Source organism: Apus apus, chromosome 1 (genome assembly GCF_020740795.1).
Source record: "Apus apus isolate bApuApu2 chromosome 1, bApuApu2.pri.cur, whole genome shotgun sequence".
NCBI lineage: Eukaryota > Metazoa > Chordata > Aves > Apodiformes > Apodidae > Apus > Apus apus.
In genome coordinates this window covers 99,170,772-99,184,340 of record NC_067282.1, presented here as the reverse complement: position 1 = coordinate 99,184,340, position 13,569 = coordinate 99,170,772, and the positions used below count along the sequence as shown (strand labels likewise).

Below are 13,569 nucleotides of genomic sequence, written 5' to 3'. Positions count from 1 at the left end.
AATTTTGAAATCTGGCAACAGTAATTCAGAAACAGTTCTGAAGAAATAGTGTTATTTAAGGAAAAGGTGAGTGATCTAAAAATATCATTATGCTTTTGGAATTGCACCTTATCTTAGTATGTAAACACTATTTCACTGGGCATTTTTTATTGGGACATCCCCTGAAATGGTTCCTTCATGACTAAGACTGTCTTCTGCTTTTGACGCTTCACAACTATATTTTTTTGGCACAAACACGGTGACTTAAACCTTTGTTACAACTGTGGCTGGACACCTGCTTGTATTTTGTGAAGTTAGTTTTCTGACTGAAGGCCTCGTTAAAAAATAGGTTTATTGTATAGTAGAGCTGCGTCTAAAGGCCTGTACTGAGTGACCCAGAATCGTAATAGTTTATTACCACCATTTTTTTTACACAAAAATGTGAAACTCATAACTAAAGATAGACAAGTCCTTTAATTTGTGTTTTAATAAAATTTTACTGTGCATGCATAGCAGTGTAAATGAGCTTCCTGTGTTGGGGTGGCATGCTATTATCCACATATTGAACAGTAATTAAGAACTTACTGGCACGAGCAGATGAGTCTGGTACAGTCACTGGACTTCACAGCCTGTTTCCTGAAAGATGCCCAAGTTCAGAGTTGCAAAGGAGTTATAGTTTGCTGAGCTTTGTCCACGTTCTCAAAACAAGCTTGTTAATAGTTAAGGGCTTTATTTTCACTTTGAAGTTTCTGCTAGCACTTAGGGAATAGGGGAGGCAATAAAAAAGAGCTAAAACCTGTGAACAACCTACACCATGGAAATTGCTTCAGCTCCTGAACTTAAGTGTAAAGTTTTGTGTCTTGTTTTTTCCTATTTTGGAAGCAATATTGTGTGTACAAATAAATACCTATAATTTCTTCTGATTATCTACCCAATGGTTTTGTCATCAAGGTTGGTATAATAACCTGTTTTCTGTTGATAATAGCTGGGTGAACCTGAGTTGTGTTTGGCAACCTGGCTGACTGGCAGGGCTTGGGTTTGCATGGCTGTGCTACAGTGACTTTATGTGCTGGTGTGCCCCAACCTGCAGCTGACTGTACACCCCTAGCCTATGTCACACCTCATGTAAAACGTGGTGTTGGCAGTTTTTTTGGTTGGCTATTAAGCCATTGTGGCTTGCCTTGCAGAGGGTGGTGTAATGGAGCATTACAAATGAGGATGGCCAAAAATGAGGTTGCACCGACAGGAGGCTCTTTAATCACACTGCTTTCCAAATAACTATGGAAACATCAGAAAACAACTATGAGTAGAAGTCCAGTTACTACTGTTGCTCTTTTTACCATTGAATAATAAATGGCAGATTAGGTAGGTGGCAAAGTGAGAGTTGGCTGGTATTTTACAAATTGACACTGTTCTTCACCAAGCAGTGTTTAAGTAAGGGTAGGGGGTTGAAATTACCTCCAAAACAGTGAAAGCAACTAGGATTTATCTGCTTACTTAAGTAACATAAGTAATGAAATCACTGACACTGCTGATTTAGACAGCTTAATTTACTTTCATATTTTTTGAAGTAAAAGAGTGCTATCTGCAAGTTGCAGAAACGTGCTGCTGACTCTTTCCACGGTGTGAGCAAAGCAGAGTTTCTGGGTGCCTAGTTGATGCTGCTGTATGTTTTGAACTGTAGAGACCTGTGATCCAAGGCAGTGAAACAGGATTTCTGTACACAAAATTCCTGGGATTTTTATGAAACACCCTAAATGTTTCTGTAACACTTTGGTAATTGGGAAAGGGCTGTTACTCCAAATCTGTTTGACCTGTTGTGCAAGCTGCAAGCATACCTGTGGGAGTGCAGAAGTCACTACAGGTTCATTCTCCTACACCTAAGAAAGTACCATGGCTTTTGGAACTAGAGATTGCCTCTCGTGCCAAAGCTCTCTGTGACAGAGGAGTGTGGCACAGGGTGTCCAGGGTGGCAGAGCACAGGCTTTGCTCTGCCACATCTGCAGAGATGTGGTTGGTTTGAGACCTGGGCTGGTGCTGCCTCCTGGCAGCGTTCTGCTGTGCAGCTGCACCAGCGTGGGTCAGGCAGCGCTGGAAGCTGGTGGGGCACAGCCACAGTGTTACCAGAGCAATCAACCAGTGTTTGGCCTTCAGCCCCCCTCTTGATCTCCTTGCTGGTGCCAGTTGGGTGTTCTTGTCATCAGTGTGCCTTGTCTTTGCAGCAGGGCCTTTTTTGTTAGTCATGGCATGCTGGGTGTAGGTGTGCTCCCATTATACAGAAGCATGCAGGAGGATACCTTTTTCTGCTTTGTGTGATTATTGCATTCTACAGCTATTTGATATCTGCATCTGTAAATCAGTTGCCTTTCTTTTAAAGTCTTGTTCTGTAACAGCAAAGTTTCTCAGGTAAGGTAACAGGTGAGAAAACATGGATGAGTCCTCTGTTGTTTAGTTCAGATCTTTGTCTACTACTTCAGTCTTTTCTTTAGAAAACAAACCTCACTGAGATTTCTCAGGTGCCACCTTCAGAGCAGTTGAGTATCAGACTGCCCTTTCTGTCATAGCTTAATTTAAAAATCAATTCACTGTAGGTAACTGAGCAGAAGAGACTTTCTGAGGAGTGTGACATGGAAAGCAGGCTTCTCCAGGAGCGCAGGGAGGGCAGGGGCAGGTCACCATCTTCATACACCTTAAAATTAATCATGTGAAGCTACATGTGTAAGCAAAATCTGTGGTCTGTTCTGATTCCTCAGAGATAGTAGTGCCAAGTGCAGATTGCCATGAGATTTTTGAATGGACAAATGTACAAGTTATTTCCCCCAAGCAGCATGACTATCTCTCCATACAGTGCACTTTTCAGCAAGGTTGAAAACCTCTAAGAGATACTATAATATTTTTTTTCAGCACAGCACAGGATTAGCATCTTCTCACCTGCTGCAAGCTTGCATAATTCCCATTAAATCAGTGGAATAGTGCCAGTCTGCTTATCTGATGACCCGATCTGCTCTGTCAGGTGGGGTGCAAAGCGGTACAAAAACTTTGACAAACACCATCTTAAGATAGAAACTGTTAATGAAACTTAAGATTTGTAGCTGATAGCTCTGCCTTCCTAACTCTCAGAACATCATGACTTTTTTAGTGTATATATCTAGTTTTCCTTTAAAGCGTAATATAGAAATTGAAGTAATTATTTGCATGATCTCATTACATTTTGTTGGTGGTGATAGAAACTGTGTCTTTCTCTGACAAAACTGATGTTCGATAGCTTTTATAGGTTAGATATGCTAAATTAATTTTTACCTTAACTTTGCTCTGAGTTTTGAGAAAAGTGCTCGATTGTTTCCTCATAGGGACAGACCACAGGGACATGTGCAATATCTGAAACACTCAGAGATGTTTTGAAGGACCTCTTTAGCTCAGTTTCTCCATCTGTAGTGTTGAGTACGAGGCCTGCAGATACAAAGGAGGTTCAGGTAAGTCTTATTCCCATGTAAATCTTTTGAGAAGTATCCTGCTTAGTGTTTTTATTATCTATTCGTGACTTACAAGTGAGTAAGTTTAACAACATTTGGTGATTATGAACAACTGGAATGCATTCTTTAAAACAACATTTTTTAAAACTGCCTTTGGCAGTGAAGGCTTTGTAATCATAGCTCCCGCGTGGCTGTTAATAGCACACCCCACAACACGCACATCTGCTTCTCCATATCAGTGAGACAGAAGTTAAAAGTAATTGGTATTTGCATGTGCGTGATCCCTCTTGTTCTGCTTGCTTCTCACAGAATGTACAGAACATAAACCTCCCTCAGGGCACTAGTCCGCCTAAACCTCCAAGGGCTCATGAACTCAAACTGCTGGTGAAGAGCATTGCGGTAAACCTAACTGATCACAGTGCTGCAGGTAACGTAGCCCGTGTGTTGCTGCTCAGTTTCAAGCAGGGCTGGGTTTGTTGTTTTTTTTTTTCCTTTTGGATGAAATAATTTGGAAGTTCAGGGCTACAGCCTTCTGTCAAAAGAAGATGTAAGAAATCACTGTATTTTGAGACACAGACTTGTACAAAAACTATGTTTTGGATTTTTTTGAGTATTTAAACATCTTGATCTTCTTGCAAACAGGTCAATCATTGTTGAAAACAAAAAGAAATTACCATATTTATAAATTGGTTAATTATTTTGTGGATTTTAGTTTCAATTTCTAGAAGTTACCACTTTGGGTGTGTACTCAAGATGAGGAGTTCAAATCCAACCCTCCATTAACTATTAGCAGTGGCATTGGTTTGGGTCAGTATTATTTTTTTATAGCTGCTTTTCTTCTGAGCAGTTTGCCGATTGTCTAAAACCCTTCTCCTCTATGTAATCTCTCCTCAGAGTTGGTGTTTTGTTGATTTTTTTTTTCCCCCTAATAAAGAACCTCTGTGAGCAGGGGAAGGAGTACCTCTTAGAAGTGGAGAATGAATCCAGAAAGGAGGTTACTGCCTAGGGAAGTTGAACTGTTGGTTTTGGAAAGAAGCACCAAGCCTTGTCTAGCAAGTACACAGACTTTCTCAAGTACGAGCATGCCTCCCTCACTGGTTGAGGCATAAGCAAACATATTTCAGATTTTTTCAGTGGAAATACAGATTTGAGGCTCTTTTATTTATGTTCACTAACTCCGTAACAGTCGTCTTAATGGAAGTTTGTGGCTCCTAAACTGGGCAAGGCACTAGTTTTGGATAAATGTATCCTACTTGCTATTCGCCTTTTTTCAGTTAGATGTAGCAAGTTTCTGCCCCAAATTCTTGCATAATGGTGCTTTGCTCATGCTTGTTGGAAGTGATTCCCCTGTAACTTTCTGCAGACTATTTTTTTAGAACAAATTATTTTTATAGCAGTTTTTTATCTCTTTGCAGTGAAACATCCTATATAAATAAAACTGCTGGAAACTGTAGATTGCAGGAAGACCTCATTCAGAATTTATTACTCCACAGTTGTGTAGTGCAGACTAAGCTTTTCAAAAGAGCAAATAATTTTGGCTGCCTTTAAAACTCATGAGATACCTTTATGTGCATACAGTGCATGCAGCAGAGGATTCATCTTATGGGAAACCTCTCTGCCCCCTCCCTGAAAATGAGAGAAAGAGGGGACAATTAATGTGCTCTGCTTTGGGAACACAGATATTGAGAAGCAAAATCATAATTTGCTCTTCTAAAAGGAGATAGAGGGAATTTTGCAGCTCAAGTAGTGTAGACACTTTGGAACTGAGTATGAGAAATAAGTGGGGTTTAGCTAAACCCCTTCATGGTGGGGTTTAGCTGATAGAGTCAAAAGCCAATGGAAGTACTGCAGAGCTGAGAAGATGCTAGCTTCTGGGTATAGCTTGCTGCCTTTTAATTATTGTTCCCTTCCCTTTTCCTGCCTTTGTCTTGCAGCAATAATTAATTTTCCTGTTGCAACTCTGAGACGCAATGAGAGTGTGCAATATTGCAGGCTAACCTACATAGGTGCACAGAGGGCTGGGGAGAGGCGGTTTGTCTGTCCTGACCATTATCATCCTCTAAACCATGGGTGCTAACATGATTTATAGGAGCTTCTGGATTTCCTGTAAATATATTAGTACAACCAGTGAGTAACCAGTAGCAGAACTGGCCTCTGCAAATGGGCTGTGCTCATTTTTATCTCCTTTGTTTGTGTATGTGAACGAAGTTTATCCTAGATGTAGTACTATATGGCCCACAGTGTATCATCTAGGGCAAAAGTGATTTCTGCTGCGAAGGAAAAAATTTTTAGTAGTGTACACCAGAGTGTGTGGGGCAGAAATGCTAAAATACCCTGTTCAGGATCAGTCGGTCAAGGGCTCCTTTGTAATTTCAGGCAGAGCTATGCGGGTGTTTCTGCCCCAGGTTGCTGAGCTCTGCTGGCAGCGAGAGCAGGCAGCAGAGACATATGGCTGGGTTAACAGAAAACCCATCCAGGTTCATTAACTCAGGCTCAGCTCACTGTGAAAGCAGCTAAAATACTTACTCCAAGGTTAGGTTGGATCCCAAATAAGCTGCCAGTACAGAGTGCTTTGTCTCCTCTAATAATCTTGCCAGGCCCAAGCTGCTTCTGTGCCTGAGATAGGGCTCATCCACAGCCCTGATGCACCACAGAGGACAATTGAGAGTTGATGATAGTACATATAAATCTAGATTCTACTTGAGAACTGGAGGCAGAATATCTTTTGTTTGCTTTGCACATAGTCAATACTGAGTTTTTTTGCCAGCAAAACCCTGGGACCAAAATTTCTGTGAAAGCCATACAAAATAAATTATTTTCAGAGTAACACATTGTGCAAGCTATTTTCCCTTGCAGCAGCAATATAACTAATCTAATAGGCCAATTTGCCACACTATCAAGTTCCAAGATCAAGGTAGAGATAATTCTGCACCACTTCTCTCAAATGCCATGAACTTGTTAAAAACCACAGTCCACAAAGCCATTGTTAATTAACACTACTGTCATCACTTCTTTGCTAGCAGAATCAGCTTGCTTTGATGTCCAAAGAAACCACAGTAGGAACTTTGAAAACTTATGTTATTTTGAAGCAGCCAAAAGCAACTTTACTTCTCCACCTGCTTGCCCCCACCCCACCACCTCCTTGCTGTACATTCTGTCTCCCCATCCTTGTTGATCTTTTTGTGCCTGCATTTTTTTAATTCAGGCCAGAATTTAAATTGAGTTGTTGTGTTTCACAGTGTGTAGAGGTGTGCATAGGACAGTAATGAGACAGTCTTGGTCATTGCCATTCATGTAGGTGGTGTACAAACAAAGGGAAGACATTTATTCTGTGGAGCGTGAGGAAGTGTTTCCAATAGTTACTTCAAGCAGCATGTAAGGAAGGGAGTTCTTTGCTTACATTTGAGTTAGTGTGCCTCCTGGGAATGGAATATTAATAACTGAATGCTGATTTTTGTATTTTTTTTTGCCCTTACAGGCAGCACAAACCTTGTGTGTATAGTTCAGCTGAATGACCCTATGCAGAAGTTTTCCACCTCTGTAGCCAAAAATGCTGCAAATCTCTTTTGGAAGGAAGAGTTTACCTTGTAAGTAACTTACCTACTGAGAATACTTTTACAGTAAAGCATTTTTTTTTTACTTTACCTATGTGAGGTTTCTGAGGGAGGAATGCCATTTTGAAATATGTCCAATTTGGTGGCCTCAAAGAAATCTGGAGCTGGTAGGGACTTCAGGATATCTCATTACTCTCTGCATGGTGGTGTGATCAGATAGGTCTCTAGATCTTCCCTGGTGGATATCTGATTTTAGTAGGCATAATAAATCACCCTGTGCTTTCATACAGTGCCAAGAAAAGTGTTAGCAAGGCTTTGAAGTTACTTTGAGGAAAACTGCGTTTGAGGAAAGCTGATGTCTCTCTGTTCCCTCCCTGAGTGGGAAATGTAAATGCGTGAAAGAACTGACTATTGAGAAGAATGGAGGCTGTGATTAAAAAGGGAGTGTAAAACTCACTAGTGTTTTTGTTTGTAAAACAAAAATGGGACTTCTAGTCAGCCTGCAGAGTATTCTGTGATTCACACAGCTTCTGTAAATAAGGTCAAAAGTGAGCAGTTCTAAAATTATTTTCATTTCCACTTTCAAGCAGCAGAGCAGAAATACCCTGTAGCTTCTGTATTGTATGAGTTGAGGAAGGGGGAGTTGGTGACGGTGACATGGCTCAGAGGGATTTTTCTCTAGTGGCTTTAAACACGTGCACAGACAGGCAGAAACAGCTTTGCAGGGCAATGGGGTAGAGCAGCTACCATGCAACATACTGCTACCAGATTATTAATGTGAGAGGCACTTAATGCACAGTGGAGTCTCTGGTTCTTTCTGTAACTTTGCTTTCCCATCGCAGTTCCATTTCTCTTTCTATACATATAAAATATTTCAGAGAGTAATGCTGCTTGGTTTGTGTGACATTTTTCTTCACTATCTAGTCACAGCCTGGCATCCACTGTATCCATTTCTCCTCTTGCAAAGCAGAGGCTTGGCTTACAAGGAACGCAGCATGTATGCAGACCTGAGCTGACTCCTCACGCACTTCTGCACGCTCCTCCTCAGCTGGAAGGGGGGAGTGAGCATGGAGTGCACAGATCTTTTTCTGCCTCTTCATCACAGCCTGTTGGTCTCCGCCTGTGAACATTAAGGGGATTGCACTGCAGAAATGGGAGAGCTGAGGGGAAAAGTGGCAGGGGCTGCTTGATTTGAAGGAAAGTGCGGGGATCAGTCGTCACAAATTGCTCAGGGCTTGGGGAACACCAGACCCCTCTGCATGTGTGCAGGGGATGGAGATGGTTAGAAGTCAGTAAAGTGAGCAAAGAAAAATTGTTGATGTAGAACAACACTGAAAGGCACCATCTTTTTATGTGGTCAGATGGAGGTGTCTGGAACTGTTTCTCTTCCTGCTGTCAAGTGAAAAAACAGATAGGACACTCTCTTCCTTCAGACATGCACAGTACAATGTGCTGCGTTGCTATCAAGACTTAAGGTTTTCTTAAGGATATGATTTCTTCTGCACAATAAGAGGGAGGAAAAAAGCACTTCTGGAGCAGCTTTCTCTTCTAGAGTATCACAAAGTGCTTCAGCCACTGGGTCTGTGAATCACTTCAGCCATCTGTTGGTAGAACTGCATCCATGCTCACGTTGCAGAGTTGACATGTTCACAGTGATTTTGGACAGGAAATTTGTCAGAGTAATGCCCTTTCCAACTGAAAGTGCAGAAGGAGGACAGGCAGGATGTGATTAAGTTGACTGGAATCTGGCCTTGATGCTAGGAATAATGCTGGGTTTTCCACGGCGTTGGCTGCTTTTCAGAAGTGCATGAGGTAAGCTTGCAGACTTTAACAGATGAGTGATGAAGATTTGGCTGCATACCTTCTTTCAAGTTCACATCCTCCCACCCACTGCTTTTCCTTCTTCAAAAACAAAAATACCCACCAGTCTGAAGACTGGTATACTGACCACCATGTCAAGCTCTGCTTTAGATTCATGGGAGCAGCAACAACAGGACCATCAAGGTGTGCTTTCTTTCAGGTTTTGGAGGTGCAGGAAGGGAGTGATAGGAAAAAGTTTAAAACCTGCTGCATAGATGATGTCTCACAGCATCTAATGGAGATGGGATGCCTGCAACCAAAATCACACCATCCTGAAATGCAGACATACCAAAAGAAAATACATATATGCATGTCGTTAAGGTTTTTTGGGAGAAGACGTACTGAGAAGGTTATAAACCCAAGTTTTACTGGAAGATTCCTTAGTAGGTACCCAGTTTGCTTCACTGTCTCAATTAGAGGAAAGGTTTTGTATCTGTTGTGTACTCCATCCTATGAAGTACTGCATATGCCAGTAATTCTGCTAATAGTTCAGATTGGTTCTGTCACACAGAAACTAGTTCTTGTTATCTTGCAACGTCCTTGTGTCTTATTTTCAGACAGTAATACTGACTCTTTTCACATAAGACTGTAATTACTTTTATTTGCTTGCATTTGCCTTCAGTGGATGATGATTGGACCTGTTCTGCATCTTGACTTACAAATTTGATCCTGCCAGGAAAAAATATGTTCTTAGTGATGTGGTGTAGCAGACTAGGGACCAACATCAGCTTGAAGTGCTTGTCAACTGCTGGGGAGAAGAAAAGCCTCTGAAATTTTAGGCAATCAAAACTCTGCAACAATGCTGGAGAGAAGCCAGCCAAGTTTTTCTGACTCTGATCCCTTTAGTCAGTCTTACCTGAGGTCAAAAAGACATGACACGTGCAGCGTGCCCAGCAGTGCTGTCATGTAGTGCTGCCTGCCTTGGTCACCAAGTGCTATTGCTTGGCTCAGTGCAGGCCAAGAAAGGTTAGGGTGTTGGCAAGCAGAATGGGAAAGGGGAGAACCTAAATGGGAAGGAAAATCTGCTTGCCTTCAAAGACCTAACATAGTTTCATTTACTTCACAGTGAACTAAGTGCCAAATCAAAAGCATTGCAACTGCAAATAGTGGAAGATGGAAAGTTGGATAGTAAGTACTAAAACTTAATTATTTTGCATGATCAGCTCATGAGCATTGCTAAATGTTGACCTAAGTCCTCTTTTAGTTCTACCTAGCTGTATAGTCATATAGGAAACCCTCAGATTTCAGGACCTGCATTGAAGCATAGGTGGCTTATGCCAACTTGTCTTGGTATGGAAATGGGATATGCCTCAAGCATGGCTCTAGGCAGCCGTAGGGGGAAAGAAAGGCTGTGGAAGAGAGATCAGCTGAAAATATCCAGCCAAACTTGTACAAAATGGACAGCTTGGGGAAAATGTATAGCTTAAGGGTGTGTTTTTAAACTCTATCAGCCTACCCTTATAAATTTATGTCCTAGAGTGGAAATCTGTGGAAAACCATGGAGTTCTTTGGCAATACCCAAGCCTGGGTTAAGTACTATCTGTGTACACCTTTACTTCCATTGGTAATCATGGACAGAAGAGAGATTACACTGTCCACATGTCTCTTGTCCTCCTCAGAGTTAAGGTTACAGAGAAGCCTGTTTCTGAACTCTGAAAGAGTTTTTTCTATACTGTCAATGTTTTGAGTTTCCGTCTGCTGATAGCATGATTTTTCAGCCTTCTAAACTTTTTAACAGATCCACTGTGAGCAATTTTGGTTTCAAGTTAAGCTTTCCAGGTCTTTCTGTGGCTGAAGGGTGTTAATCCTAAATCCTTCCTTGTCAAGCCCTAGATGCTGCCTAGCAATTACCAGGTATAAAACACACTAATTCTGATTATATTGTATTAAATATAAAACATGGGAGCTGAAACTTTTTTACTACTTGCTTCCATTGTTGCAGATTGCAAGTAGCCTTCACTGGCAACAAAACCCCTCCACTGAGCTATAGCATTTGGTTTATTTGGAGACGTATTACCTCCCTAGTGGGGGCTGAGGGGGGGCTGGGTGGGTACTAAACCAAAGAGCATGTTGAGGTGTTTCCATGAGCTTTGTAAACTTGCTCCAAGTACTTCATTACTTGGGCTTTATTGAAGCGATGACACAACATCATAAATTCTTCTATATGTTGCGTGTTCTTTTGCTAATACAGAGTTTTGCTGTAGCTAGAAATAGCAATTGTATTTCACCTCTTGGATCCATTTGCTTTTTCCTTCTTATGTCAGGTTTCAGGTTTAAAACAAATAAAAAGGAAGCATTGCTTTTTGACACTCAGCTATTTCTTTCTGGTTTAGTTCTGTCAGCTTATTTCAGGAAAAAGTCAGAAGTATTGGCCCAAGCATTTCATAACCAATTATTAAAAATAATTTCATACCCAGTTATTAAAAATAATGTGTTTTTACTCATGGTGTCTTGTGATATTGGAGGAAGGCTTGGTCAATAATATATTAGATAATAATGTTTTTTGTAAGTTGCAGTTAATAAGTAATATAGCCAAGTGGACTATGTTTGATTTTGGTTTTGGGTTACTGTATTTATTTTTATTTTTAATAATCTAGATGCACAAAGTAATGTGATACCTTGTATTTGATCTTTGACTATTTGAGGGAATGAGAAATCAAATTTAGGCAAATACTTAAAAAAAAAATCTTCTGATGTGGATGCTGGTTTTTATTTTTAACCAAAAAATGGGAGCTACATACTGTCAGCAAATGTGTATTGTTTCTTTGCATAAAGTTTAGTTTTGCCTGTACTTGAGCATTTTTAGTAGTGAGTCTTTCAAGCAATACAAGTAACACTTCATATCCCACTGAGAGTGTAACTACCAACTTGGTTTCTTAAAGAAAAAAATCCCCATTGATTGCACTGGCAATCATCTTTCTTCCCCCCTAGACCATCTTAGATGTTCTTTTCCCAGAAACTTGAATAGAAAACTCAGGGCATAATCATATTAGTAAGATGAGATATAATATGAATATAATATCAATCTCTATTTCTCTTTGAATTCCGCAGAAAACTAGGATTTCATCCCTGAAATCGTGCAGTGATTTTACTGATAGTTTGCTCCAGTCTAATGTATATAATAAAGTAAGGGGAGTAACACAGTAACCACCAAATTTGCACTAAAGATCAAATTAAGAGAAAATAGGATTAATGATGCACCAGGAATCCAGAGTATTATCTGAAAGGAAACATTAGATGTTTTCTTTTCCCCTAAATATTCTGTGTATACAGGGAAAAATAATGGCCAGAAATAGTGGAAAATAAGTAATGTTTCATGTCTCCTTTCTTCCCTGTTGCATGTTCTTCTACCTCCTTTCTCATCTTCTCACACTTACACATACTGACAGCTCGGATACATGCTGATTTTGTTGATTTTATTTCTTCTAGGACCTTTGTCTGCAAAGGTGACTGTACCTCTAGACTTGTTCAGGAAACAACCTTCTGGCCAGCAAAGCTTTGCACTGAACAGCAGGGCCAGTGAGAGCAGCCCAGAGATGGGGCCCAGGCTGGGATCCATTAGTGCAGAGGTATTACTGCATTTGGATGGTTTTACAGTGGGTCTTCTACTTTGGGAAGTACTTGCAAATTCTTGCCTTCTGCTTTGGACTATGGCTCACAGCACAGTGCCATTTGTGGCTGAGTTAGAGTAACGCGTTCAGACTGCATGGTAACAATTCACGTGGCATTTGTGTCTGTCAAAAGAATTAGCTGTTTGGCTCATGAACATTAGTAAGAATGTTAAAGGAGTGCTAGCTAGAAATGTTAGTGTTGTCCTTACTTGGCTGTGCTTCTACCCTGACATTTTTATTGTTGTCCTAGTTCTCTTTTATAGAACCCAATGAATTAAAGACGTGGCAAGTCTCTTCTCCAGTGCCAGCCACTAAGGTAGAAAAGGATCGCACTGTGATGCCCTGCGGGACTGTGGTCACTACTGTAACTGCTGTGAAAACCAAACCTCGTCTAGAAGGGAGGTCGTCTCCACTCAGCACAGGTGAGGAAGTCCACTTCTTACTGTTGACTCTAGGGTTATTCGTGGGGACCAGGAGAAGTTGGGGAGTGAGATGTAAGGAGAGAACCAGGAGAAGCTGGCAGGAGGGGAGGTGAGTGGGATGTAAGGAAAGATGCTGTTTTCCAGACTTCTCTAATGTGTTGGGGGGGGGAATTGTTTGTAGTCTTCAGAATCAGGTTTTTATTTTTCATGAAAGCTTGTTCTTACAAGAGAATTGGTTCATGTTCGTTTTCATACACTGTGTAAAAGCTTCATGGCTGAGTAATACTGCAGAAGAGCTTGGTTTTGGTGGATGGTTTTACACATCGCAAAAGTATCAGACTCTTACAGTGTTCGCTGATGACAAACCATCTTGTGCCTTCTAACCTTGACCTACGTTATAATCTCTCAGGATTGGTGTCATTTTGTGAAAAGGATTTATTTTTTTTTCTCAGCTTGTCTTTCAGAAGTAGATTCTCTGATTCTTCTTGGGATGAGTATGAAAGTAAAACCTCTAAATAGTCTTTGTGTGAAGTCTCAAAGAGCTGCATTCTTTTAAGTTGTTAAAGCAGATCTTTTACAATAAACAACAATAACAATAAATTCCTATACTTCACAGGTCTTTTGGGGTCATCTCTTTAGAATTTGTATTAAGCAACTTTCTCAAACACTT

The 13,569-nt window shown here is 40.7% G+C and overlaps 1 protein-coding gene across 3 annotated transcripts in view; it reads left to right on the top strand.

Moving 5' to 3' along the window:
- The window catches only part of C2CD2 (C2 calcium dependent domain containing 2), a 42,626-nt gene that overhangs the window by 14,698 nt on the left and 14,359 nt on the right, over positions 1-13,569 (top strand). For all 3 annotated transcript variants that reach the window (XM_051625234.1, XM_051625226.1, XM_051625245.1), the window contains exons 5-10: positions 3,330-3,452; positions 3,762-3,879; positions 6,931-7,039; positions 9,933-9,994; positions 12,296-12,435; positions 12,728-12,899. In XM_051625234.1, coding sequence (XP_051481194.1) covers positions 3,330-3,452; positions 3,762-3,879; positions 6,931-7,039; positions 9,933-9,994; positions 12,296-12,435; positions 12,728-12,899 — 724 coding nt within the window. The remainder of the gene's footprint in view (positions 1-3,329; positions 3,453-3,761; positions 3,880-6,930; positions 7,040-9,932; positions 9,995-12,295; positions 12,436-12,727; positions 12,900-13,569) is intronic.